The sequence below is a fragment of the Chaetodon auriga genome, chromosome 1, assembly GCF_051107435.1.
Source record: "Chaetodon auriga isolate fChaAug3 chromosome 1, fChaAug3.hap1, whole genome shotgun sequence".
NCBI classification, from domain to species: Eukaryota; Metazoa; Chordata; class Actinopteri; order Chaetodontiformes; family Chaetodontidae; genus Chaetodon; species Chaetodon auriga.
Window position 1 is genome coordinate 28,026,811 of NC_135074.1, and position 27,031 is coordinate 28,053,841.

The 27,031-nt window shown below is 42.6% G+C and overlaps 1 protein-coding gene across 25 annotated transcripts in view; it reads left to right on the top strand.

The window, feature by feature from the left end:
• The window catches only part of madd (MAP-kinase activating death domain), a 48,517-nt gene that overhangs the window by 11,914 nt on the left and 9,572 nt on the right, over window positions 1–27,031 (top strand). For 3 of the 25 annotated variants that reach the window (XM_076733201.1, XM_076733306.1, XM_076733208.1), the window contains exons 5-34: window positions 1,151–1,282; window positions 1,405–1,518; window positions 1,623–1,712; window positions 4,813–4,985; window positions 5,381–5,616; window positions 5,700–5,856; window positions 5,990–6,093; window positions 6,174–6,379; window positions 6,687–6,940; window positions 7,178–7,317; window positions 8,002–8,103; window positions 8,616–8,657; window positions 10,538–10,597; window positions 15,367–15,475; window positions 15,625–15,811; window positions 16,230–16,380; window positions 16,712–16,915; window positions 18,301–18,351; window positions 19,907–20,010; window positions 20,278–20,361; window positions 20,966–21,124; window positions 22,011–22,131; window positions 23,495–23,557; window positions 24,599–24,719; window positions 24,853–24,958; window positions 25,053–25,163; window positions 25,245–25,352; window positions 25,444–25,608; window positions 25,699–25,771; window positions 26,395–26,501. In XM_076733201.1, the coding sequence (XP_076589316.1) occupies window positions 1,151–1,282; window positions 1,405–1,518; window positions 1,623–1,712; window positions 4,813–4,985; window positions 5,381–5,616; window positions 5,700–5,856; window positions 5,990–6,093; window positions 6,174–6,379; window positions 6,687–6,940; window positions 7,178–7,317; window positions 8,002–8,103; window positions 8,616–8,657; window positions 10,538–10,597; window positions 15,367–15,475; window positions 15,625–15,811; window positions 16,230–16,380; window positions 16,712–16,915; window positions 18,301–18,351; window positions 19,907–20,010; window positions 20,278–20,361; window positions 20,966–21,124; window positions 22,011–22,131; window positions 23,495–23,557; window positions 24,599–24,719; window positions 24,853–24,958; window positions 25,053–25,163; window positions 25,245–25,352; window positions 25,444–25,608; window positions 25,699–25,771; window positions 26,395–26,501 (3,834 nt within the window). Of the gene's footprint in view, window positions 1–1,150; window positions 1,283–1,404; window positions 1,519–1,622; window positions 1,713–4,812; window positions 4,986–5,380; window positions 5,617–5,699; window positions 5,857–5,989; window positions 6,094–6,173; window positions 6,380–6,686; window positions 6,941–7,177; window positions 7,318–8,001; window positions 8,104–8,615; window positions 8,658–9,493; window positions 9,512–10,537; window positions 10,598–15,366; window positions 15,476–15,624; window positions 15,812–16,229; window positions 16,381–16,711; window positions 16,916–18,300; window positions 18,352–19,906; window positions 20,011–20,277; window positions 20,362–20,965; window positions 21,125–22,010; window positions 22,132–23,494; window positions 23,558–24,598; window positions 24,720–24,852; window positions 24,959–25,052; window positions 25,164–25,244; window positions 25,353–25,443; window positions 25,609–25,698; window positions 25,772–26,394; window positions 26,502–27,031 lie in introns of all 25 variants that reach the window. The other 22 variants (XM_076733216.1, XM_076733314.1, XM_076733246.1 and 19 more) reach the window with 16 other exon arrangements.

Below are 27,031 nucleotides of genomic sequence, written 5' to 3' on the forward strand. Positions count from 1 at the left end.
GGACAAAGAGCTTTTTCAAAGACGTCCTGAGAAATGCCCTGTGTGACCTTCATCAGACATTTTCTGTTAGATGTAGGCTCACTGAAGCCATTTTACTGCAGCGCGGACAAAGCATGCTGGGTAAAGAGACGACAGCGCGCACCATGTGACGGAAAGGCTCCCCTATCATTAACGCTGGAAGCATCAGCAGGGATGTAATAGAAGTCCTTGTTTGGCTGGTGCTGGTGTGGTGTACTGTTGTTGCTCTTGGTTTACGGTGACATTGATGCACAGGCTCATTTGCAGCCGACCCAAATCAAACGTAAGCTTCACAGCTTCAGGCACAGTGCTGAAACGCCATGCTGCAGGATGAATACTGGACAGTTTTGCTGTTTCTCAGATGCAGAATTTATCTGTGCCTCCTACCTAAATAGATGTTCTCCTACCTAAAAGATTCAGCTTAAAAGCCGATATTTTGAATTCTAAATCAACATTTTTGTCCTTTTTGTATTTCCTGCACAATTCATTTAATCCCATCTGTCACTTTTTTGACACTGAGGATTTTGTTTGAGAATATTTTTTGTTTGTTGAGGGAAAATTTGATGACACACGTTTTCAGCTTCTTTCAAAACTTCAATAGAAGCTCTGACAGTAAAAAAAAACGGCATTTGGTAGTGCAGTTGTTCATTAGCTTACCTTCTCCTCCTCTGGGTCAAGCCCCACAAACACGGTCTTTACCTATAAAACGTTACCATCTTGTTTTCATCCATTTTGGTTTTTTGGAGATGAATGTAGTACATCATCCAGTTCAGCCCGACTGAACTAAGTGCTGCCTGAAAGCTTTCAGAGCGACTCCCTTTCAAGGACTTTGTGCTGCCAAATGAATTTTTCATAACCATGCAGTTTTTAATATTTTGCTTACGAATCCAAGGCAAAATTTAGACTTTCATATCTTTTACATTACAGACAAAAAGAGGAAATGTGGATAGATCGGACAAATAATTGTGTGACAGAGCACTAGAGCAGGAAGTCAGCTAAGTGATTATATGTCTGTCTATTAAAATATGACAGTATGAAGATAACAGGGCAGTGAACACCTCAGACGCACAGGAAAATAAATGTTTTGTCATGCTTGCCATTTAAAACCTGTATGTTGTGTTTCTTTTCTCAGGTCATTCTTCAATCCAGAGACTACAATGCTTTGTCGATGAGCGTCATGGCCTTCGTGGCTATGATCTACCCTCTGGAGTACATGTTCCCTGTCATCCCCTTACTGCCGACATGCATGGCCTCAGCTGAACAGGTAAAGCTTACCATCTGTTTAAAAATATTTCAAATAAATGGACGATTTTTACCAAAACGTGCACTTTTTAATTGAAAGTGATGTGTGTTTTGACTGACTGGGATGTTTTCTCCTCCCCACAGCTCCTTCTTGCCCCCACTCCTTACATTATAGGCGTCCCAGCCAGCTTCTTCCTCTACAAAGCTGATTTCAAAATGCCAGACGATCTGTGGCTCGTGGACCTTGACAGCAGCAAGGTCAGAACACCGACATGCATCTACTCCTCCATCTCATCTCGCTTTGTCTGTTTATAAAGAAGATTTAACAGATAAGGACTAATCCATCTGTGTGTTGTCTACAGGTCATAGCACCCACCAGTGCAGAGATTCTACCACCTCTACCAGAGCCCGAGGCAGGCGAGCTGAAGAAACATCTGAAGCAGGTACTGCATGTGATTTGGCTGATTCCTCTTTATTTTTTTTTTATCAGTGTAACATTTCATGATTCTGCTGCGCTGTGGCATCCAGGGCTCATCCCAAACCAGTGGGACTACTGGCTCATATTGCTCTGGAGCCCACCTTTGATGTTTGTTCCCGTGGCTTTTAGCTAAATGCACTCTTATGTGAATGTAAAACTTCTCTTCCAGCAGTGTGAAGAGTAGGGGCTTCCTTCTTCAGCACAGTTGTATGTATTGTAGATGAGTGTGAGAGGATTTGAAATGGGTTTTGAAGTGCACTAACATAAACAAATGTTTTTCTTTTCTGTTTTTTTCCTGTTTTCCTTGCATGCTCTAGCTCTTGGAGGTAAAATCAGATTCTAGGACCCTGCTACCCAAAGAAAACCTTTAGTAATACTGGTAGTAACTAACTTGCTCCCTTAACCCAGTGATCTAACATAACATCAGAATCTGGTTCTGATTCATGGACACTCTCTCTTTTTCGTAGTGCTAGCACACCAATAGCATATCACACAAGTCTCATCTTAGCAAATATGAAAACCACTGATGATCACTGAGCATGCTCATTGGCTAGTGAAGGATTGCCATGCATCCTTGTTTTTCCACAGTAATTCTGAAACCTCTGAGGGTATTAAGTTACTTACTGTCAGTTTATGTTTACTAGTTATCTTAAACTCTTATTTGCATGACTAAAGGCAGAAATATTTTAAACATTTCTAAACCATAGTCAGGCTCACAAGTGGCAACAGTGAATGAAACCAGACCAGCATACTAAAATGACAACATTCACCTTTTAATCACCCATTTAAATGACACAGACATGTTGCTCAAGTCAGACATAATTCTTAATAAAAACAATGGAGGTGTTCTGCAGATAAATACGAAGGATTTTTCAGGAAGGCACGATCGAAGCTTCATAAGCTATGAAGTCAATACAAACACCGAAGCAGTTTCATATGTTTATTTTTTATTTTATTGTCTCATTGAACACAACTAACATAGAACTCTCCTCACATGTTCCGTTCAATCGTAGCCTCGTGTTTTTGAAACTGATTCAGAAACAGATTTTAGCTTAAAATCGTTGATTTTGTTTAACTTGCCTTGAATCAGAGCCGGTTCGGGAGCCGTGTGTGTGTGTGTGTGTGTGTGTGTGATTAGCAGCTGTCTCCCTGTGTGCGGGTGTGTGACGGAGAGGCTGGTGTGTAGGAGTGTTCAGAGCCTCAGATTAGCAGTTGTGTATTTGGAAACAAGCACACAATATTGATATCTGTGAATGGAGAAAATGTCACTGAAGATGGTTTCCCTGATAATCGGAAGACTGCGATGCCAAAGCAGAATGCTGCTGCTGTGAGAGTCACTGAAAATACTTGCACTTAACACTAGATAACTGCAATAAATCGGTCCGAAGAGGTGACTGATTTATTTTCGTTTACAAAAACGGCGGTTGTGTTATTTCTGCTCACCCGACACTTTCTTTCTGAACGATTAGAATAGCCTTTATTTAGCTGTAGGTGCTTTATTGTGCAAGTATTTTATCTGTGTTTCTGATAAGATCTGCTGTTTTGTACCTGTCATCTCCACTCCATTGTAACCACTGGTTTGTCCCAGTTGGTCACCATGGATGGCCTTCATGTGTCTTTTCGTGGCTGGATTCTGTAGGTGAAGTCTGGTTTTTGGTCACATTATTGCTTTGTATGTGTTTCTCACTGTCTTTCACGTAAAAAAACATCTCTTCTTTCCTCATATTGCTCCTTCTCTGTTGGTCTTTTCTCTCTCTTCACTCTCACTCAGTCTTGCAATTTCTCTTGCACTACTGGCCGTCCATCACCTTGTCAAAACGATCCCACATTTATCTTTTCTTATCTCCTTTCTCCAGTAAACTGCAGCATTGAGAATGGAAATGATGAAAGACAAAACACCTCTGTCATTGCGCTAACATCAAATATAACGTCGCCATTTTTCCATGAACTTAGATCTATTTGAGTCACATTTGAGTGGCACCAAAATATGTTTTATATGGCTGTCAGCAAAAACAGACAAATAGGGAAGTGCTGTTGAAAGGAGACAAAGAAAAGAAAGGGAAAGGGCCGTCATGTGCTGTTCCAGTGTCAGTCACGAAGTTATCATCCCAGGCCTTCATGTGATTTCCTCGCATCTCTCTTATCCCCTTCCTAGTGTCTGGTTAGGTTGACCGTGATCACCCAAAAGCAGATCTTCTCCTCTGAAAATAAGGTTACTCATTTCTCCTCCTGTGGAATGTGTAATGCCCCTGCACGGATATCTTCTCTCTCACATTATTTTGCTTGTCACTACTACTTATCTCTTACTCTTCAAGACTTGGATAAAATGCATAAGAGTGTCACAGAATGTTGCGGACCAGTTTTTGATAAACTGCTTAGCTCTGGCTTGAGCATGACTGAATGTGCGTGCATCTATCTTGGCATCAGTGAGTGTTTTCGTAACCAAAACAAGATATGATGAAGCTAATCACTTTGACAGCGTTAACATTCATCCAGACCCAGCAACTAAATGTTCCATTATGCTAAGCTAAACATTGACTCTTGAGTCTGCAGCAGTTCCCTCAAAGCAAACCATGCATAGTGACTTACTTCCCTTGTGCCCCTCCTCTCCAAAATGACACACCCACCACAGGCATCAACATGCACACAGCTGATCCTTCAGCTGCTGTATATCAGAAGAGTAAAGTAAAATTGTCAAAACAGTGAAAATGGGGCAAACATGGGTCGTGACCCTGAAGTTTTATCATCTCTTACTTCCCTTCAGCTCACTACTGGGCAGCAGAGAGGCTTGGTAATGAGAGGGTTTACCATTTTGATCAGTTTTAGCAATTTGGATCATAAAATCCCTTAAACCAGATTTTCCTCTGTTCTCTGTTCAAGCAGTGACTTTAGCCCTAATTTTTTCCCTCTTCAGAGAGGGCAAAGGGTTCATATGATGTCCCATTAAGTGTAGAAATTGATGTTATTTAACTAAATGTTGATGCCAATCGTGGGAGTGGTCCATGCCAGCGCTGTGTTTTTCTCCTTAGATCCACTGCTGTGTTTGTAATTTGTGTCACTGTCACCTGTTCTAGGCCCTGGCCAGTATGAGTTTGAACACCCAACCCATTCTGAACCTGGAGAAGTTCCAGGAGGGTCAGGAGATGCCCCTGCTGCCGCCTGGACGAGATAAAGCTTCGCCGTCCTCCACAGAGTTCAACCCTCTGATTTATGGCAATGACGTTGATTCTGTGGATGTTGCTACCAGGCAAGCTGCAAATGCCTCTTTCTGTTGTCCAGCTGTCGTGTTGCTCTCTGTCTGCTGTATGTGAGGAAACAAATGACTTCTGCACCGAATGCATGGATTTTCTCGACTGATAATGACCCGTTTGTTGTGGCAGTGGCCGATTTTATCAACCTTTAATATTTATCTTACATATGCAAACATGTGAAGAGGGTGAAAGATATATATTTTAAGATTGACAAATGTGTTTTTCTAATGCAACACTAATATTTAGAGAGCCTAATTGACAATAGTAGAATTTTCGTACTTATGGTCTAATAATGTCTCAGCCACTGATTTGTTGTGCTGTCCTAACTATAGTGTACATACTTATTTTACAGATAAAAAGAAATATTAGATGAACTTTTTTTCTTTTCCAGGGTCGCCATGGTACGGTTCTTCAACTCCCCAAACGTTCTCCAGGGGTTCCAGATGCACACCCGCACCTTGCGCCTCTTCCCTCGGCCCGTGGTGGCTTTTCAGTCGTCTTCTTTTCTCGCCTCTCGGCCACGACGCTCCGCCTTTGCGGATAAACTTTCTCACACCCAGGCGGTGGAGTTCTATGGAGAGTGGGCTCTCAATCCGACCAACCTGGCCTTTCAGAGGATACATAACAGTAAGGCTCATTTCAGATGGAAGTGGTCTGTATCCAGATCAGTATGTGTTAGAAACAGTATCCTCTGCACACCTCTGTTTCAGATGTGTTTGACCCCTCCTTAATCGGAGACAAGCCCAAGTGGTATGCTCACCAGCTACAGCCGGTGGTCTACCGAGTGTATGATGGAAGCTCCCAGCTGGTTGAAGCTATGGCTGGTCCCCTGGAGGATGAGGGGAACGAGTCTGACCCCACAGACAGGTAAGAAAGCACAAGATCCTTTTCAGGACAACGGTCCAGTTTAATCTGCTGACTGAGTTCTTGGTTTATTTTACTACTTGCTGCATGTAGTTTCAGTTTGGCAGCTCTGGGTAATGAATTTGATTTGTTGCAGTGGTAGTGACAGTGAGGCATACGATGACTCCAGCTCATCCTACTCCTCACTTGGAGACCTTGTGAGTGAGATGATCCAAGGTGACATCCAGGGAGACACACCAAGTAAGCTGTTGTTTCATTGAAAATGTGCATTCACCATGTTCATACCGCTTCCATCCTAACGGTCTACCTCGATGTCTTAGGCTTGGACCCGCCTACCCATGCTGCACTGGGAGACGCTAGTGAGGTTGAGTTTCAATGCTTTGAGGACTTCAGGGAAGGTCGCGGCTCGGAGGGTCCGCCCGGTGGGGACGGACCTGCCGAACCCTCTGATGGACAGCCTCTTCGCTCGAGCTCCAGCACAACCGCAAGCTCAAGCCCCAGCACAATTATCCAGGGAGTCAACCACGTGTGTGATCGTTCCAATGAGTTTGAAGCTTAAATTCACTTTGGAAACTTCTTTTGTAGAAACTAAAAGTCTGATATGTTGATGACTAATATGGACAGATATTTATTTTTTAGTGTTTTTTTTTAGATACAACATTTAACAGGAGCTCTAGGTTTGTCATATTCATCAGAAGAATGAATATGCCCAACCTAGAACAATGCAGACTTGATCCAGTCTGTGTTAAAATGAAAGAAAGGAAAACAAAATTTGTACAAACACACGGAGTCATTTTCCACAGTTAATCATTCCCGTTCATCTGTGTGCTCAGGAGCAGGGGGAAGCGCCTGAAATCGAAGCATCAGCAAGTGCCGCTTTACAGAACCCTGTCCCTGCTCTGATCAGTCAGCCATTCCTCAGACCTGCAGCTGATGCTGGCCTGGTGGACCCAGCCAACAAAAAGCAAGAGTATGACAACCCATACTTTGAGCCTCAGTACGGCTTCCCCTCAGAGGATGACCCTGATGCAGAGGAGCAAGTGGAGTCATACACCCCTCGATTCAACCAGAACCTCAATGGCAACAAGTGTGTTAAACTTGTTCATCACTTGAATGAATGCATTATCATCATTCAAACGGGCTCTCTGACCAAACCATGAAATGTGCTCTGTCATGACCCAGCATGTCGAATTAAGCTCTTCATTCATGGTGGTCTTGAATCTTTGGTGGTGTGATGTGGTGTGAATGGTTCAGAGTTTCCCATAGTGTGCGTGTGTTCCTATGTCTGTGACGCACGGTTAATGTCTGGTGGTCATTTTTGTAGGGCACAGCGTCCTTTACGTCCCAGTAGCCTGAGGCTCCAAGGAGAGTCTGATGGGGAGGGCGACTCCCGCAACAGCTCACCAAACTCCACCATTTCCAACAGCAGCAATGACGGATTCGGAGGACTCATGTCCTTTGCCAGTAAGAATACTTCAGTTTCATTTGGTGTCTTATCAGCTATGTCCAGGTTGTAAAACATGGAAAGTGGAATCATTTTTGTGGGTGGTGATGAATTGAGCACCAAAACCAAAAGCACTTGTCAGACCCAGTTCACCCATTCTTAAAGACTTAACGCCCAGTGTGCTGAAGCTTTAAAATGCCCACTCATGCATGAAAATCCAAAGTGTACAGTGAGTGTAGCTTTGTCATAGAATTTACTCTTATTTTCTGTTTCCTCGAGGACTGAATTACTCAATCTGAGGCAGAGCAGCTGTTTTCAGTGAAAAAGGTCTTTAAGAAAAGCATCGTATGCTACGTGCTCAGCAGCACACAGCAGACGAAGCTCACGTCCAGCCGAACGTAGTTTAGCATTTAGCAGCTAAAGAGCCGGAGACCAAAAAAGTCAACTTTGCCAGGTTTAAGAGATGAGTTACATCAGTAGGTTTTGTTTTATATGAAGTCCTCTGTTATCATGACTGAGTTTGAGTCAGCTTTTATTCTAGATATGGTCATTTACGTATCAGTAAGGTGGGTTAATCACTGGTTTGATTAGAGCAAACGTGCTTCTTTATAATTCATGTGAATGGTGACTAATGTTACAATACCTTGAGTTCTGCTGGATCGTCACATCTGTTTGTGATTCTGTTATTATTACACCCACTACAGGCAACCTTTACAAGAACCATGGCACCAGTTTCAGTCTGTCCAACCTTGCTCTTCCCAACAAGGCAGCGAGGGACAAAGCAACACCTTTCCCCAGTCTGAAAGGTAGGACAGCAGCTGACCTGACCACCTGCACATCTGCTCAAATTCCTCATGAAGCTGGTGTTTGTGTTAATTGTCTGTCCCAGTTGTTCAGTGTGGCTTCGAAGGTGATGAGCAAAATAGTAAAAAAATTAAAAAAAATAAATAAAAATACAGACAGTGTAGGGAGAGTTTATAGAGTCAGTAAAAGTGAATTGTCAATATTTTTGTTTTTCTGAACTCATTTAATATTTTTTTATCACTGACTTCATGCTTTCACTCATGTTACTGTTTCTTAAATTATTTTTTCCTTCTCTTTTATCTTACTTATTTAGATTATACATTATAACATTTAATTATAACATTTAATATACGTCAAAAACTGTAATAATTAACAATTAACCCGTCACTAACAAATCCATAACCAGTTCTAAACAGAAAAGCATAGTTTTTTCTTACCTCATTGATTTACTGTTTCATCTTCTCTGCCTTTTTGTTTTCATTTCTGTGTCCAACTTATTTTTGGGGGGTAAAAGAATATTTCAATTTTGATATTGAGGAGGAAATGGAACAAGCAGGTTTGTAGAGCTGTTTTATAGCCTGACTTTCTTCCCACTGGACTGCCAAACAGATATGGCACTATTTTAAAGGAGAATATTGAGGATATGTTCAGCAAAAGTTTTTCTCTCGTGAGTAAAAGGAAAATCCGCTAAAAAATAGACTTTACTTTTATTGTTTCCACAGCGTGGGTCAGTTTCATCTTCATTTGCAGAGATGAACAACTCTTTCTCATGTGCAGTTTTTCCTCAAACTACTGAGCAATTTGACATTTTTATAACCTCTTCTAATACCGTCAGATGATGGTGTAGAATGTGCTCGTATTAAACATGTTCGGAGTCGTTTATACCAAACGTTGGGACACATCTGGATCGTTTGGAGGCAGATAAACGTGGGAAGGCAGTTTTTTTTTTTCCAAGCAAACAGAGAAAGAGGAAGCAATCCAAACCAACTGCAGGATATATGGTTTTATGGCTGTGAATGGAAACCTAAACATAGCAGAATAAATCCAGCCACAGTCTCGGCTGATGCTCATATTCAGCTGTTTATTCAAGCTTTAACTTTTATGAACACAGGACAAGGTAAATTATGCAGAACACAGACGAATCGCTCATGCTTTGCTCACAGCGACTAAAATTGCACTTGGGACCAGAGTTATTAAACTGGCTAATATTTCAGACTTTTGTAGCCTGAGAGGGTGATATGAATTCTGTTTAGGCTGGATTTTCACTTTAACAGAGAGAAAAAACAGGTGACGCATGGTAATCTAACTCAATAGCTCCACTCCATGTGGAATAGCTGCCATAGAAAATGTTCCGTTCCTTTGATTATGATGTGTTTTGTCTTTGTTGTTCAGATGCCCCTGACAGCCCGGGTATGTTACGTCTGGTGTGATAGTTTGTTTTAGCACCCTGACTAGGCATTTCTTTATCCTTGAAGTGACCTGTACCTATCTTACACCCTGTTTCTCAGCATACAGTAGGACTAAGATAGAGGACACACCTTAAATGTCTTTGGTGTACATCCCTGCCTCCCCCTCTGTTCCTTTGCCATCCCGCTCTGTGTGACTGGTGGGAGTCTTCTTGATGCACTATGATGCACACATTCTCCACTGTGACTACGAACTGTTATTGGTGTGGCATCTGCACATCCTTACTACTACAACAAGGATGCTCAGTCCGTTTGAACTGCATTTACCTGAATCATGTTTTAATGTAGTTTCATTTATGTCTTTGGATGACGTTCACAGAAAGCGTCCTCAGTGAATGGAAATGATTTCCTGCCTCCCGACTCTCATCTGTGTTTTTCCTTGCTTGCTCGTGTGGTGGCTCCCACTGTCGAGTGTTTCCTTCCCTTTTTGATGTCATTCGCTATTTTAAGAGACACAGCGATGAAACTTTGAAGATCGCAGGTGTTCTGATGAAGTACTTTAATGTATATCATGGTTGTCTTTTGTGTTTTTATGCTCAAAAAAAGATTTTTTGCCTTACATCATGCACTGATTGTAAAGATCTCGACATCCATTTCTTTAGATTCACATTTTCATTATTGATCTGGACTGTTCAGCATTATTCACATGGTTCAGGCTGATGTATACACAACATGATATGAGCTATACACGGCTCCTGCTCGATACTCAGATGTTGAATGTGTTGCCAGACACACACATGGCATTAGTCATCAACACTTTCAGGGTTGACACCATCATCAGTACATATTGTCTTCTTCTCTTTTCTGTCTGCCCTTTTCTCTTTTACTTTTTTATTTTCTTTGTTTTGGCACCATGTTGAGTGTGCATGTCTGTTGTGTTATGGGTTGATGTTCAGACTGGTTGTGTCTGGGCCGGTGTCCCTCTCTCTGTCCACCTTTTCGCGGCACTAATTCTGGGTTTTGTGTGCAGTATTTGGGCTAAATTCTCTAATGGAGATAATTACAGAGGCCGGCCCGGGGAGCGGAGAAGGTGGGTTCTGCCCTTTTATCGAGTGAGCTGCATGCTTCTCCAAGCCAGTCAACTACATCTCCCAGCATCCCCCTCTGTCTATCCTCATTTCAGTCACTGTGTGTGTCATCACAGATCCAGTGGAGCATTGAGTCTCTTGTCTTACCACACCGCCATTCATAGTGACTGTTCCCCTTGCTCAGACTAACGTATTTCACTCCACAGTATGATTCATTTTATTTATTGAACTAGCCTCATCACGACCCAGTTTCAACGGACTTCTGAGAAGAAGTATATTTAGATGTAGTGTCAGGTAGTCGCAGGAAAAAGTGAAGCAATACATTATGCAACAAATAAGCACGGGGAAGCAAATGAAGCGCAAGACACAGACCAGAATGTTGGAGATGCAGAAGAAGAATAGACGAAGACATGGTCATTGTTTGCTTGTCATTTATGCTCCCACAGAGCACAAATGGGGTTGGGCCCAATCACGCTCCAATTGTGCTGAACACAATGAGCAGTGACTACAGTAAGATTATGCAAATTTTGGACCTAACTGGTGAAACTCTTTCATGTTTCATCATCCAGTGAGCTAAATTCAGGGTTTTACCAGGCGAGGTGCTGCTTGTTTCGGTGGTTTTCTTCTGTCATACAAACTACAGCCTGGCAGATAACTGTGTGCCAGCGTTAGTTATTTGCATTCCACACTTCACAGATGAGGCATGATGCTGCATATATTCTGCAGCATTTCGCGTTGTTGTATTTCTTGGGTTCTCTGTGTTTCTGAGGCCGTCACTCTCTGTCGGAGGTCTCTCAGGAGGCTTTGGGTATTCGCTGGAATCATCACAAGATACTGAAACATGATTAGATTGGCAAAGTAAATAGTTTCAGCAGTGTTCTTAATTAATGTAAGTTATGTCTTTTCAGTTTTAACTGTTATACTATTTTTGTTGTGAAACCTTACAAGAAATGTCCCTTCACTTCTGCTGTGGGGTTTGTTGTGAGCTTTGTCTCGGGTGGTGTCATATTTACAAGGTAGTTGTACATTTTTTTACATCCTAGCGTTAAATAGCTTACTATTAATCTGGTCACGTACTCAAACTAGTTTGGCTGCCCATGCACATCAAGAAAAGATGAGTCAGACAGCTCACAGCACACGTCAATAAAAGACATAATGCCACAACGGCAGTAAAACCAAACTAACACACATTTTAAGAAGGCATTAGTGGAGCTCAGGAGACCACTGAATTTAAAAGCAGGATATTAATGGATCAACCTATTAATAAATAAATAAAATGCCGACCATTAGTGATGCACCTATAAACAGGAGCAGAGCTGTAGGCAGTAAATATGAAATAAAACCTAAAATTAACAAAGGAAAATAGAGTACATGTCAGAGAAGACCTCACAAACAGGAAACAGGCAAGTATTCCCTTTTTCAAATGTTTAACAGCTGTGAGCACAAAAGACCGTCTAAATCAACTCCTGAACGGGTCGCTGTGTAGATATGTGCATCAAGAACCCATCTGAACAAACAAACATGCAAACACCATCAAACCCAGTTGTCCTCGCCTGTGATTGGCTGCACACCAGCCTTTTTTCCTCATCTGCAGGGCTGCCGTTGTCTTCTCATGATGCAGAATCACAAACGATGACAGTCCAATCAGAAAATCTGAAATCTTTTCATTAAGTTGGCCAGCCCTGATAGACACCTTACCTGTAGTTCTCATTATAACATTTAATTTACTGAGACTGCAGCGTCTGTCTCCCTAAAGGCTTCTCAGGTGTTTCTTTCTTCGTACCTGCTCGCTTCCACTTCGGTTTGTGTTTCGTTGTAAATGGTTTTCTATCCATCAAGCTGACCAAACAGTTTTCAGGTGTGCCAGGGGGCTACACAGAATGTGTGCAGAGCTGATGATGTTCAGCAACAGAAACACTCCGGTTTTAGTCCACAGAAGACCTTAATTAAGCTTGGACCGTGTAGACGGACATTTGGTGCCGCGGGCAGTGCTGGACTAAGACGGTGAAATTACGTTCTGTCTAAAAGAGATCAGAAATTTGTGAAAGGCTCATGTAACATTCCCCTCTCCAGACAACATACAGAAACAAATTAACTGACTGCAGATGACTGTTGAACAGTCCAAACATGAAGTCAGACACACGCTGATACTACAGTGACTCGTATGCTTGTGATCTGTTCCCGGTTGACGAACTCAGCGCTGTTTGTTTCTGACATGTTTGTGCAGTTTAAGCTTTAGCTGCCTCAGATTGGGATTCATATCAGCTTCACTACAGTTTCTCCCTTGTTACTTGTTGGAAAATCATTCGACCCTTAAGGTCAAGGACCATTTAGAAAAGCTGCAGCCTCAAAGTATCCTTCATTGATATGCTGTACCTCTGTGCTCTTGTAGCCGCTGTAAAAACACAGTTAAAAGCGGAGGTCTCACCAAGACCTGCAGGCCATGCAGCAAAACATATTGATGAAAGCCTCACGTAGTCCACTGGACCTCCTCCTGTTTGTTAGCAACAAACGTTTTCATTTAACCTGCCATATATGTGGCCACACTCATGATGGACAAAATCCATAAGCAGCCTCCACCGTCTCCCTGCAGTACTGTTTGTCATTCTCATAAAGAGCCTTTAGGCTTCAGACGTGGTCTCTGTCGTTATTAATTTCGGTTTTCAGATGCTGAAAGATTGAATTTGTGCAAAGTATTGGAATCGGGAATAAAAGCTCATTTCTTGTCCCCAGACACTCAGGCAACAATAATAAACAATAGACCCCTGCTGTCACATATGAGTGACAGTGAAGCAGCCTGTAATGACAGACGTCAGATCAGAAGAGCTTTCTGTGCTCCTCCCCGTCCTTTAAAGCCTCAGACACAGAATCAGTCACTGACAAAATGGAGAAATTGTGAGCTCATCGTACTCTTTAGCTGTTTGTCATCACTAAATGCCCTCAGTGTAGATCAGCAGAGCAGTGGATGACTGTGCTTTGACAACCTGGACCTTTCAGCCACCTGAGCAAAGTTCAGTACTTGTATTTCATCTCAAGTGTTGTTTAGGATTTATTGTGTTGCAATGAAAGTTAAATTGTCATCAGAGGATTGCTGAAGCTTCGTGCTCTTAAGCATGCATTTGCAGAACAGCTTTAGTTGCAAAACCATATATCATGATGATGACACACATCTTTAATGCTCTGTTTTACAACCTCCTGAGAGATTTGACTCAACCTAATTAGTCCTGACCATACGAATTCCAGCCTGGTCCAATTTATCTCGGAGTTTGATAAGGTTGGGTTTTATTTCATCAAGATGTGAACCAATACGCTGTGTCGACATCTTCAGGGGACTTTGGCAGACGCTGTCAGGATTAAACGTGATTTTATCATCAATTTTCAGATCGGTTGTTGTTCGACGTGCGGGCTGAGAGGTCACCTGGTTGCTTACCTGAATGATCTGAATGAATTGGTTTGTTTCCGGCTGTCTTACAGTTCCAGAGCGCACATGGCTTCCAAACCATTACAAATTGTAGTGAGCTTGTTTTAATGTAACTGTACTATATATAATATAAAACTGACCTTCCCTGCAGAATAGACACCATATTGTCTTCAACACTTAGTAGAATTCGACCAGCTAATGCTGCCTTTCTCTCTTTTTGTCAACATTGTTGAATATGTGGTTGTTTGAACAAACTTTATTGGAATCGTCAATGGACACTACCAGCCAGGGGTTCAGTGTCAATATTCAGTGTGAGCACCATGTTGTGGGCGGTCAGTTGAGCTGCACAATGTGAGTCACTGGGAGTGCAGGTTGCAGAGAGGCACATTAAAACATGCAGTGTGAGTTAACACAATGTGCAGGATTAATAAAAGCACAGTGTCTGCTCTGCTTAACGCGGAATGAAAACAGTCACACCAGAGGAACTGTTGTCCTCAGATGTTGGAATGTGCGACGTCTTTGAGATTATTAATAGCATTGTGAGGAATCAAAGGCATCACTAAGGTAAAGAAAACAGGAACTTCTGCATCAAGATACGATGCTTATCACTGCTTCATGAAAGGCTGCAGAGGTTTGGACTGCAGGAACAGTCAGACTCAGTTTAGTGAGAAAATGAATAGACTTGCCTAAATGTTTTGAGTGTCTTTAGTCATTAGATTAGAATATAATCGAAAAATGATTGACCCAACCCCCGACAGGTGGTTCGCTCGCAGAAGCTGAGCATCCCACAGCAATGTTTTAAAATGAGTCAGCTTGTGACGTCGTAGTGTAGCTCATTTTCCTCTCCATCCACACATCCTTTTATTTTCCTTCATGCATGATATCATTGATGTCGTTGCTGTGTTCCCTCTGACTCACATCTCTATGCTGCTAATGTGTGATGCCACCACCAAGAGCACCATTTGGACTCCTGTGTGTGTGTGTGCGTGTGTGTGCACCATGTCCCTGTTTGAGTTGTCCTTCACCTTTCTTGGTGTAATAATAGACTCTAGCAGCTCCAGTGATTTGTCTGTTCAGCAGTAGCTAACCTTCAGTAGATTCAGGTGTGCCTGTCCTCTTCACAAACATGTAAACTGCTTTCTTTTCTATTTGATGTGGAAGCTAGTTTGAAAGTTGTTTCCTGTCCTGGTTTACAGTTCCTGGTGAGCAAGTGCCTTTGTGTGTGTCCAGTCCACTTCTACTGAGTGCTCTTCTGTCTAGTGACCAAGTAGTTTGCAGATTTTGTTTCGTCGTCTTGGTTATGTCGCTCTGTGGAGTTCAGAAACCTCATTGTTGTTGATCCTCTTGCAGGCGCGCGTGCACCTCGAGCACTCGTGGACCAGAAGTCTTCAGTAATCAAGCACAGTCCAACAGTGAAGAGAGAGTCGCCCTCTCCTCAGGGTCGAGTCAACAACACGAGGTAATGAATTCTCTCAAATGTGCAGTCAGAAAGATAAGTGCATATTGTCATCATGTATATTACCTTATGCTGTATTTGTTGGGTTTAAAGGTTACAAATGCTGTCCAAAACAAGTGCTTTGTAACCACAACTGACTCATTTTGATTCAGCGAGAACCAGCAGTTCTTGAAGGAAGTGGTGCAGAGTGTTCTGGATGGTCAGGGAGTCGGCTGGCTCAACATGAAAAAAGTGCGCCGCCTGTTGGAGAACGAGCAGCTTCGCGTCTTCGTCTTGAGTAAGCTGAACAGAGCCATCCAGTCGGAGGAGGATGCCAGACAGGAGATCATACGTGATGTGGTGAGATACTTTTTCTCCCCACTACGATCTGATGTGCCAAGAAATACGCAACATCAGCAACAGCAATAGGAAGTAACAGCACAAATCTGACATTTGCATTGCTAACATCTAGTTATGCATTTTAGTTTCATTGTTCTTTTTTCTTCACTCAAGCTTTGAACTAGTTTATTTTATTTCCACAATTAAGTATTATTTTCTTTGTCGATTATTCAGTTGATTAATCGGATCATTCCATTCCTGTTATAATATCCCATAGCCAAAGGTGATGCTCATTTTATTCAGTAACACAGAGTTTACTGTCCAGAATCTAAAGAAATCCAAGAACAGTAAAGTTACCTTTCTGGTATGTAGTGTGTCTATGTGTCTTTTTCTGTCTCGTTGAAGTCTCTCTAAACCTTGTCACTGTGTTTGTCTCCAGGAGGTGAGCAGAAAGGTGTACAAAGGCATGCTGGACATCTTGAAGTGCACAGTCTCCAGTCTGGAGCACTCTTACACCAACGCAGGCCTCGGGGGAATGGCCAGCGTCTTCAGCTTACTGGAAATAGCACGCACACATTATCAGACCAAAGGTACGTTTAAAACAGAAATGCATACATTTGATTCTTACGGAGTATATTTTTTACGTTTTGTCTGCATATTTCCTCGATACGTTTTGTGCTTGGAAGCGTAACAGCAGTGGCCCTATGCTACTAATACTTGTCCATGTCTTTGCACTGTGTTTAAATTGATCTTAAAGCTGCATGCTAGACTTGACTCACTAAAACATTAATTATACTTGTAAAGTTTCGATCTCATCACTGTTTTTCCTTCTTTGTCTAATACTGTTAATCCTCTCCCAGTTTAAACCTCCACATATTTTCTCACTCTGTCTCTGGCCCCTTAATTCTGATAACTTGGTAGACCCAGAAAAACGCAAGCGAAGCCCCACAGACAGTGCTGGCAGCCCAGGGAGTAAAGAGAGTCCTTCTGGTCGTATGGAGACTGCCAGACCTCAGGGTCTCCTGAATGTTCCCCACCTGCAGCTGCCGCACCACACAACGGGCAAAGGAGCCCGCCATTTTGATACCCGGAGTCTGAATGAGGAGAACTTTATTGCCTCGATTGGTGTGTACACCACTCCAGCCCCGGTTGCATGTGCACTGTGAGATCCCCCCCCGTCCCCTACAAGCTCATCAACCCTGAATATTAGTCTCCCACCCCCCCCTCCAGCCGTCTCAAAGAAAGATCCCCTCACTTGTCCCAGACAGATTCTCACAGGTGTTCTAATATTCCACACACTTTGACCTGGAGCACTGCTGGTAATCACTCGGGTGGGCTTTGTCAAAAAGAAGGACATTTAGAGTCTCAATGAAAAGACTTTTTGTGACTTTCAAAATTAAGACATGATTTAAATGAAACTCTAAATTCAGAATCTGGCCCTGGTTCAAGTATTCCTACTGCAGATATGGAGTAGCCTTGAAAAAGTGTCTGGAATATTTCCCTGTGTTCCAGGCTGGACTGCGTGTGTTTGTCTCCCCCTCCTGAAACATCTGTGCCCCTGTTTGCCTCCTCTCTGGAGTTCTGTTGTCAGCCTCTTCGCACCTTGAATGCATGTCTTTCTTTTGGTCTCCCAACACCTAAATCTGCAGTAGTGGACGAGGGAAACCAGAGGTATGCGCATTGATAGTCAAAGCGGTGCTCGTCTTTGCCTTTACTGCAGGTTTCTGCGAGGCGTGCTGTAGAAAATGGCAGCTCCCTTTGCTCTCAGCATGGAGGGTGGAAGCATCGCTCCCCAGTAAACAGTCCCAGTCAAGAGACAAATTTCACCACAGAAACAGTTTTCTATTGGTTGCCAAAGAACCAACCGACTTAGAAAATCCTGAAAAATCTCTCTGCCACTTAATTGTCTGAGAATTATTCTGGGTCTGTATACGGGGGACACTTTCAGTCAACCACCCTGACACCTCTCCTACCCGCACCCCTTCTCTTCCTGTTAGAAGTTGCACCTTCAATTCTACAGAATGCTGTGAGACTTGCATCCCGGCTTCTGCAACTGCTCCATTCCACCTGCTGGCTAGTCGGCCTCTCAACCCCATCCCATGCTCTTTTTTCCGAATCAACCATCTCTCTCTCTCTCACACCTTTGCTCTGGAGAGCCAGACAAAAGCGGTCGGTGGCCGGTGGTCAGAGCCAAAGCTCATTCTGACGTCACTGTGTGGCTCTCCAGGACTTTGGGCCAGGAGCTCTGGGTGTGTTGTAATGTTATCTTAGTAGCTGTTACACACAGCGGATCCAACTTGACAGCAAAAGCCTTGTTTTTCATTCTGTTCGGATTGAAGCACAGCTACATGCAAACATTACAAAACACCTTTATTCAGTAATGACAGATTCTCAATGCTTATTTTGTTTTTGTTTTGATTTGAATGCTCATCCACCATACATGCCTTTTCAACCAGCTCTCTGACTCTCTCTCTGTCTTTCTCTCCTTGCTTGCAATGCATCTTGGGTAGAATTGTGGAGCAAGCACCAGGATAAGCAAAAAGCTATGGAAAAACCACAGAGTAAGAGACTTTTCACACACCAAAAAAAAATAAATAAATAAAAAAAGGATCGGGGTGTTCAGCTGTTGACCTTTTCCACCCCCTTCTCTCCACCTTTCCAAACTCACCAGTGTCTTTACGCATGAATAAATCAAAAGCAGAGCTCCTAATGAGAATGTCAGAATGGAAAAGCGACAAAAGGTCACAGAGTTGATGTGAGATCAAGATTTTTACATTGACTTGATGATGTACTACAAATGAATGTGGATCAATGATGAAAGTGGAGATCCTCAGATTTTCTAGTTGACACTGGATTGTACGCATTAGTGTTGGAATCCTCCAGTGGTATTAATTTAACTGTATTTACTATTTGACAACAAGGGTCACAGGATTTCTCACACATACAGTGCTGTGAGAAATGAGACCCTTGTTTTAGCTCCAAAAAATTTCCTGCTGTGTTTAATCAAGACTTGAGATGGCAGCCAGTTTGGTAAGTTCTTCCAGCAGGCATTACCACAGTATGTGCTAGTTTTATGTAATGACCTTAGCTTTGTTAGCCTAATAGCTGACAAGGTGGGATGCAGAACAGAAATGTAGTGCTGTGTAAAGGTTTTTGTCCTCACTGCCTACAGTTTAGGCAGGTGAATTTAATTCTCTACATTTAAAATAAAATGTTCAGAGTTCTTGATTTATATTTTTTTATAGTCACTGGCTTAAGTTCAAGCGATGTCATTTTGTTTTGCACTGTTTTTTCCTTGACACCATGCAAGATGAGCAGAATGAATACCTGCTGCCCTGTCCTGCTCTTTTAACTGTATTTTTTCCAGTTTCAAGTGGCTTGCTGCAAATTGTGTATCTACAGCCAATATCCTACAGTTGCTGGCACTTTTCAAGGCTTTACTAAATGGTTTGCAAACTTAAACTTAAAGGAAGTGTCAGGACCTACTTATCACCACGTCTGCACCCACTCAGGTGATAAATAACAAAGGACAGATCACACTTGAAACAGAAAATGTCTCCTTTACCGTCCATCAGTTTGTCTGCATGCCTAACTGCCTGTGTCTGTTTGTTGTTTTTGGTGTAACTTGGGCCACGTTTGCAGCATTGACTGAGAATTAATGTCACGCTCTTGCAGTTTTGTTTTCATTTAACTTTTCCCCCAGTTTTATGGCACTCTCTGCTTGCCCCTCTGTAACTTCTCTGTCTGGTGTTTGAAAACTTCATCCGTTCCTGCTCAGTTACGCACCAGTATTGTTTAGAAAGTCATAAAAAGTTCTCTTGCCTCTTAAGATTAGGTGTATTATAGGCACGCTATAGTTTTGGCCAGAGGCATCTTAAGACTCTGAGTCTTTGATATGAAAATCATTTCCCAAACGTGAATAAGGTATTTATACTGAACGCTTTGCTGTGTCACCAGTGTAATGCAGTGTTTAAACAGAGGCTTTGGCACTTTAGATGGACATAGCGTCAGTGTTGCTGTGCTGTGTGGGCTTTGAGTGAAGCGACTCTCAGTGAGGCAAGAAGATAATGTCGTCCTGTTCGTGGAAGCGTTCTGATAATGGTGTGTGTCCTGCAGGGTCCGAAGGAGCAAAGCAGCAGCGCCCCCAGGTGACCGATGCAGAGGAGAAGAAATCACAGATCAGTGCTGACAGTGGCCTCAGTGTCACATCTGGATCTCAGGTGTGTTCGTACGCTGTTGTCAAGCAGAGAATTAGATTCATGAAAAATCTTTTGTAAATACCTGGATGTGATTTGTCAGCTCTCTCTTTCTGTGTGGTGCTAAATAAACAGTAAAATCACAGTCGGACACCCTGAGGGCTGCAGGCTGCACACACAGCACACACGCCTGAGACTGTTTGATTTATATGGATTCATTTTTCACATGCTAGTGTTTGCAGGGTCTGAACACACTGAACTGTCTGCTCTTTTTATGGTTCGGGTTTACAGAAGAGCGACACAGAGTCTGTAACGAGCTCGGAGCCGCCGATCCTGACGAGAAGCACCAGCCAGGACTCAGAGGCTAGCACAGTGGTAGGGCGCAGCCAACTCAGATATCACACACTTTGGGCCTGTCTGTTCCAGATACACAGTACTTCACAGTATTAACTGCAGATTCTAGACAGCCTTTTTTGGTTCAAACCATTTTGAATCTGTTTTCTCTTGCACTTCAAAATCGGAATAAAAACAAGAAAAATCAAGAAACATAGGTGGCGTGTTCATCCTATTGTTAGGAGTGTGCTGTTAGACAAATCATTCATCATAGCCTCGGTTTGAGGACAGTGAAATTATTTTTACTTTTATAATGTTATGGGTAGTTGTATACACATATCTGCATAATGTACAGTATTTCTGCCTGTAGTCTGCAGACTACTCATGTTGTGCAGCCGAACATTGTTCAAACCTGAAGAGATTTTTTTTTTTTTTGGTCAAGCTGAATTTTGAGGATCATAAGTAACGAAGACATTTTGCTCCTCAGATCTTTGTCAGGCAAAGTTCAAGCAGGAATAGTGTAAAAATGAGTCATTCACAGTGAAAATGAATGCCAAAAGCTGTTTTGGTCCCAAACCTCCTGCACATGAAACACCTCCGGTTGTGTATTGTTCTTACACCTGCATCCTTATTCTTTTTTTTTTAGATAAGCAATAGCTCTGGAGAGACTCTGGGAGCTGACAGTGACCTGAGCAGCACAGCAGGCGACGGCCTCGGTGGGAGAATTGCCCCTCATTTAAATCAGTCCAGAGGAACTCTTTCTGACAGTGAGATTGAAACCAATCCAGCCACCAGTACAGTGTTTGTAAGTGTAAAACTCACCTGAAGTGAAATATGTCGATCATGCAGTTCTTACCTTAGATAAAAGCCAACTTAGAATAAGACTATTTAATACAAACCTCCTTCATTTGCACTCATGAAGTCACAAATTACTTAAAAATCTCCACAGAAGGCGCCTGCAGGTGATTGGATTCCAGAGTTCCCATGCATACTAAAAAAGATTGGAGTGCCTCATGGGCACATGTTTGCACCATAGCCGCCTGTTTCTCCCTCATTTCCTGTCTGCCTCTTCACTATCTTCAAAGGAAAAAAAAAAAAAAGAAACCTTAAAAAGGGAGATTGCAGACTAGATTCCCACTCCTGAAAGACTTCACATTACATCAGCTCCACAGTCCCTTCATGCAGACAGCTGTCTGCACAGCCTTTCCACTGTGATCGTTTAAACTGTGATCAGGATCAAAGTTTGCTTTGTTTGACAGTCTGAGACTGTGTTTCTGTCTTTAACGCCATTATGATGACTTAAACAGTCAATGAAGTTTCAGTAGCGGTTTGTGTTTTAGTAAGTTTGTCATTGTTCATTGTGTTCTGAATTATTAACTAACTGTGCTCAGGAACTGTTGTGTCTAGATTAATCTCTTACATTATGTTTATCCTTTTCTCTTGTTGTTGGACAAAGAAATTCAAACTATTTCTTATTAAAAAATGCTCTGGAAGCTCTCAGCTTTGCCCATCTGTCCTAACCAGCCAGCCATCATGCTGATTGGTTTTCCTGGAGCCGGACTCCCCTTAGGATAGTATAATCATAATCTGCAACAGGGCAAAGACAGATTCATCAATACTCAGAATACTTGAAACGGTATTTTTTGTCAGAATGCACTTGCTGGCTCATGAACGCTGTCCTGCTTCCACAGGGAAAGACCCACACACTGAAACCAAGTGCTAAAGATCATGTACACGCTATGGCCAAGGGGCCGCCTGCGCAGCCCATGGAGGACATCAGTATGAGGATTTACCTTTGTGAAGGCCTGCTGGGTAGGACCTGCTCTCCACAGCTCTGTCAAACAGCTGACATGTGGTCTTAGAAATACTTTGTGTGATTTGAAGGTGTATTTTCTCATTCCCATACTTTACGAGATTGATCTGCATTGCTTTACTAACATTATCTTTGGCAAAGACAATCTTTCAAACAGCCTGAAACATTAAAAGCACTTCCGCTAATCGAACTGATGCTAGATGTCGCGACCTTTCACTCACTACAACTTGTGCAAGCTCTTACTTCAGTTCGACCATCAATGTGACCACAGTGAACTTTCACTAAACGTCAAAATAGTTATTTTTAAGAGAAGAAAGTAGAAGTCAGACATGTGACTACCAAGAAGTGATGTGATGTTCATTATGAAACTGTGAACTCATGTCAGAAGGTGAAAAGTTACACCATGATGTGTTCTGACTCAAACTGGGGAGGGCCGATTATACGTAGTGATGAATTAACAGTACTGAGAGAAGTGGGCTGTATTCACTGCAAAAACTCTGAAAAACAAGAAAAAAAGAGGGAAATATGACATGAAATAACCTAAATTATCTGCCATCAACAGTACAGTCAGATTAAAACACGAATATTTGTCTGGATACAAAGAAATACTAACTTTGACGAAGCAGTTTCATCAAACAGCTTCAGAACTCTGGAAATTCTACTTTCAAGCATTAATCTCATAAGAAGTTCTAATATCTCATTAAGATAATTAAGTACAGAAAAGCTTGAAGCCAGTGAACATAAGAACTGCCTGCTCAGAAGAAAGACCTTCCCAGACACATAACAAGCTACAGTACCTCGATTTAAGATATTTAATCATACTTTTATTTCGATTTTTGCAGTGTTGTCTGAAAGTTTGGCAAAATGGATTTAAGAATATGTATTTAAGGTGAATGAGAAACAGAAATAAGATCAAAGGAAAGGGAAAAAAAAACAGTATGAATGCTGGATCTGTCATTTTAAGAATATTTATGTGCATTATGGGGAGTCATGACTGCAGCTGCTGTAAATACATCACCAGTGTTTAACTCTGATGTCATGTTCAACGAAGCAAAATTTAAGTCTTTACCATGTAAAAACAAAAAGCATCTTAAAATCAGTTTGGATCAGAGCAACAAGAGTGTTGCTCACCTACTTGACTGCGTGACATGTTAGAAAAGTGACATTGTGCTCTAGTTGATCGATCAGTGAGTAAACGAGCGCGATGTGTCTGTCTGTCCTGGTTTTCGTTCCTCCGGCGTGGTTCTCGACTCGCTCTGCTCTTGTTTTTTGCCATTAAACCTCCTCACCTCTTCGCCTAACCCCCTCCTGCTCTCACTGCTTCTCCTCCCTCCTGCTGCTCCTCCTGGGAAATTCTTCCAGGCCGCGATAAGAGCTCCGTTTGGGATCAACTCGAGGATGCTGCCATGGAAACCTTTTCTCTAAGTAGGGCTAATCTCTTGCCTTTGCCTTTTTTTCCAATGTGTGTGTGTGTGTGTGTGTGTGTGTGTGTGTGTGTGTGTGTGTGTGGGTAGCCATTGTTCAGCTCTGTGTTTATTCTTTGATGTGATGGGACTGTTTCCTGTCTGTTGGTGAGCTGCACATCTGGGTGAGATGGGGGTGAAAAATAGAAGCAGTCCTGCAGAATCTGCTCACTTTCCCTCTCAGTGTGTGATTTCCTTTCACTGTTGCTCTAACGTTCAGTTTAATTTCTGCTCAGCTGTGTTTTCAACCAGTTTCCTGACTAGCTTTCACGCTGCACTAAAAGCTTAACATTTCATGGGTTTGCATGAGTGCATGTTGCCTTCAAGTGCTGTCAGAAATTTAACATTGGGTTGAGCACATGAGCCACCAGCTGGTAAGTAAGATTGGGAAAGGTCTCATAGTACAAGTGCAATATGTTTTCAATAGTTTTGTTGTTATTTGCAACTTAATTTCTAAATTAGAAGAAGAAAAGTTCATTTCTCCAGTCCACATTGTGCCATGAAGGTTACAAAGAGCAGCACTTGAAGGCAGCATCTATAAATGGAACATTGGCTCTTAAGAAAAAGGATAACTGCTATCAAAACAATTCAACCCAAGTTTTTATTCGGCCTGTCAGCTGTGAGCCTCCATCATGCTACAACAAGCATTATTCTGTGTAAGTGGAATTTGTCTAATTGACTCTTTCTGTTGTTTTTCCTGCATGTCCACGACGTGTGACCTGTTGGCTCAGTTTCTATAAGCAGACTTTGTTGAAATGGAGTAACATCAGTACCTCATTACGTACTGAAACCTTGTAGTAACTTGCAACCAAGCTGCAGGATGCAACATGAAAAAGTACAGTCCAGTGTAACAGCCGGTTATATAATTAGCTGGTCTGACAGAGTGCATGCTTGTGGCTGCGCACGGTTTGGGTTGTCTTTGAATGCATCAGCTTCGTTGTTGATGAACTTGTCCAGCTGTGCACGTTTCAGGAGCTACATGTGTCCGTCTCCGTGTGCTCAGGTAAGGAGCGCTCCACGCTGTGGGACCAGCTGCAGTTCTGGGAGGACGCCTACTTAGACGCCGTGATGTTGGAGCGTGAGGGCATGGGCATGGACCAGGGACCCCAGGAGATGATCGAAAGGTTCAGCCTGGCTGACGCCCAAATGCATTCTCTGTTATTTTATTGTTTTTGTTTTCACAGTTGGTAGATAACATTCTGATTCTGGTCCTGGACTATTAATTCTTGCCTTTCTGCGTTTTGCTCATCGACACAGATACTTGTCGTTAGGAGATCATGACCGCAAGCGTCTGGAGGACGATGAGGACAGACTTCTGGCCACCCTGCTGCACAATATGATTGCATACATGCTAATGATGAAAGTACGAACGGCGTCAGTTTGTTGAACTTTGACATTTTTTTGCACCTCCAGATATCTCAACCTTTGCTCCCTGTGGATGTTTTTTCTTTGTTTAGTTGAACAAAAATGACATCAGGAAGAAAGTGAGGCGTTTGATGGGGAAGTCCCACATTGGCCTCACGTACAGCCAAGAGATCAATGAGATACTGGACAAACTGGCCAACATGGTGAATATCTGACCTTTTGAGTTCAGGCAGTTCAGCCGATGTTCATTGTTTGTAATTATCTGTACTGAACTGTACTTTCAGAACGGCCGTGAGCTTCCCATCAGGCCCAGCGGGAGCCGCCACATCAAGAAGCAAACGTTTGTTGTGCATGCAGGCACCGATACCACCGGAGACATCTTTTTCATGGAGGTACGCAGAGTCCTGACTTTAATCATGATAATACAGAAGGCATGTTGATGTTTGCTTTTCTAATATTTAACGTCACTCATCTCTGGTTCAGGTCTGTGACGACTGCATCGTCCTGCGCAGCAACATCGGCACAGTTTACGAGCGCTGGTGGTACGAGAAGCTCATCAACATGACCTACTGTCCCAAGACCAAGGTGCTGTGTCTCTGGAGACGCAACGGCCAGGAGACACAGCTCAACAAGTTCTATACCAAAAAGGTGAGAAACGGCGTGCCTCTGCATCCTGTGCTTTCATTCACTTCAGGAAACATCGATTAGAAATTCATGATTTTCCTCTCTGCGTTCTAGTGTCGTGAACTCTATTACTGTGTGAAAGACAGCATGGAAAGAGCTGCAGCAAGACAGCAAAGCATTAAACCAGGTATGGACCGAGCGAGTGGCTGTGCCCAAGAGTCCTGCTTTTTCTTTTTTCTTTCTTTCTGTCGTCCTTTTTATTTCTGTTTAGTATTCTGAAAAGAGGCCGTCCAGCCTGCTTTGAGTGTGTACTGGTCTTATCTCAGGGAGGACTGGGCATAGCTTCTGATGAGACGTTTGCATGTTGAGAAGGTGTGTAACACCTGGTTCCAGGGTTGAAGCTAAATATATCCTAAGCAAAGCAGGGAAAAATCACCCTGCGATCGGTCATTCATTTTGAAATAACGAATAATGACGTAGACTCAGTTTGAGTGTGACTGCACATTAATAATTTGTTGACAAGATGTACGAAACCAAAAACTGTCTCATCTCAACACAGATTACTTTGATAAACAGTTTGTGAAGAATACAAACATCATTACACTCCTGTTGTTCAGTGACTTCCTTCCAAAAATTCTATTATTATTCTAGTATTTTGGAGTCTGTTTAAGACTTAAGAATTAAAATCCACAACTAGGACAAGCTGGAACGTTCCCGCCCCGCGTCCCAGCAGTGCCTAATGCCTTTGATTTTAACGCATGCACTCATCTGAGTGTTTTTGCCTCTAAAGTCGGGTGTGGTCTCCCTCAGGTCCAGAGCTGGGCGGAGAGTTCCCCGTCCAGGACATGAAGACTGGTGAAGGTGGACTGCTGCAGGTCACACTGGAAGGAATCAACCTTAAATTCATGCACAGCCAGGTAAGAGGCCAGCACCACAGCCGAGAAACTGCTTCTCATCTCACGAGGGCATGACACGAAAAATCACTCATGATGGTTCAGAGTTCATCCCGTCCTTCTGTCCACCTTTCTGCTCATCTCTCCTGTGTGCCTCATTTCCTTTCATCTCTCCACGTCTTCCTCTATTGTCATGAAAAATAAATCTCAGTAGTCAAACTGTTAGCGATGACTGACAGCTTCTTTGATTGGCGTTAATCGTACCTGACGTGAATCCCTTAGAGGAAGAATTCCTGTTTGTGCTTTTTGCTTTTTTGGATTTGCTTTTTTTTTTTTTTTTTCAGTTTCAGTTTGTGTTTGTTTGTTTGTGCGTGTGCGTTCATTTGCATGCATGCGTTTCCCGAAAAAGCGATATTAACACATCCTTCCACACAAGCTTCTTTTGACATCCGTGGTGCTCAAACCTCATTGTTCATTTCCTGTGTGGGAGGAGATGAAGTGTTAATGTGTGTGTGTGTGTCGTGCATCAGTGGTAAGCCGGATGACCTTGAGCA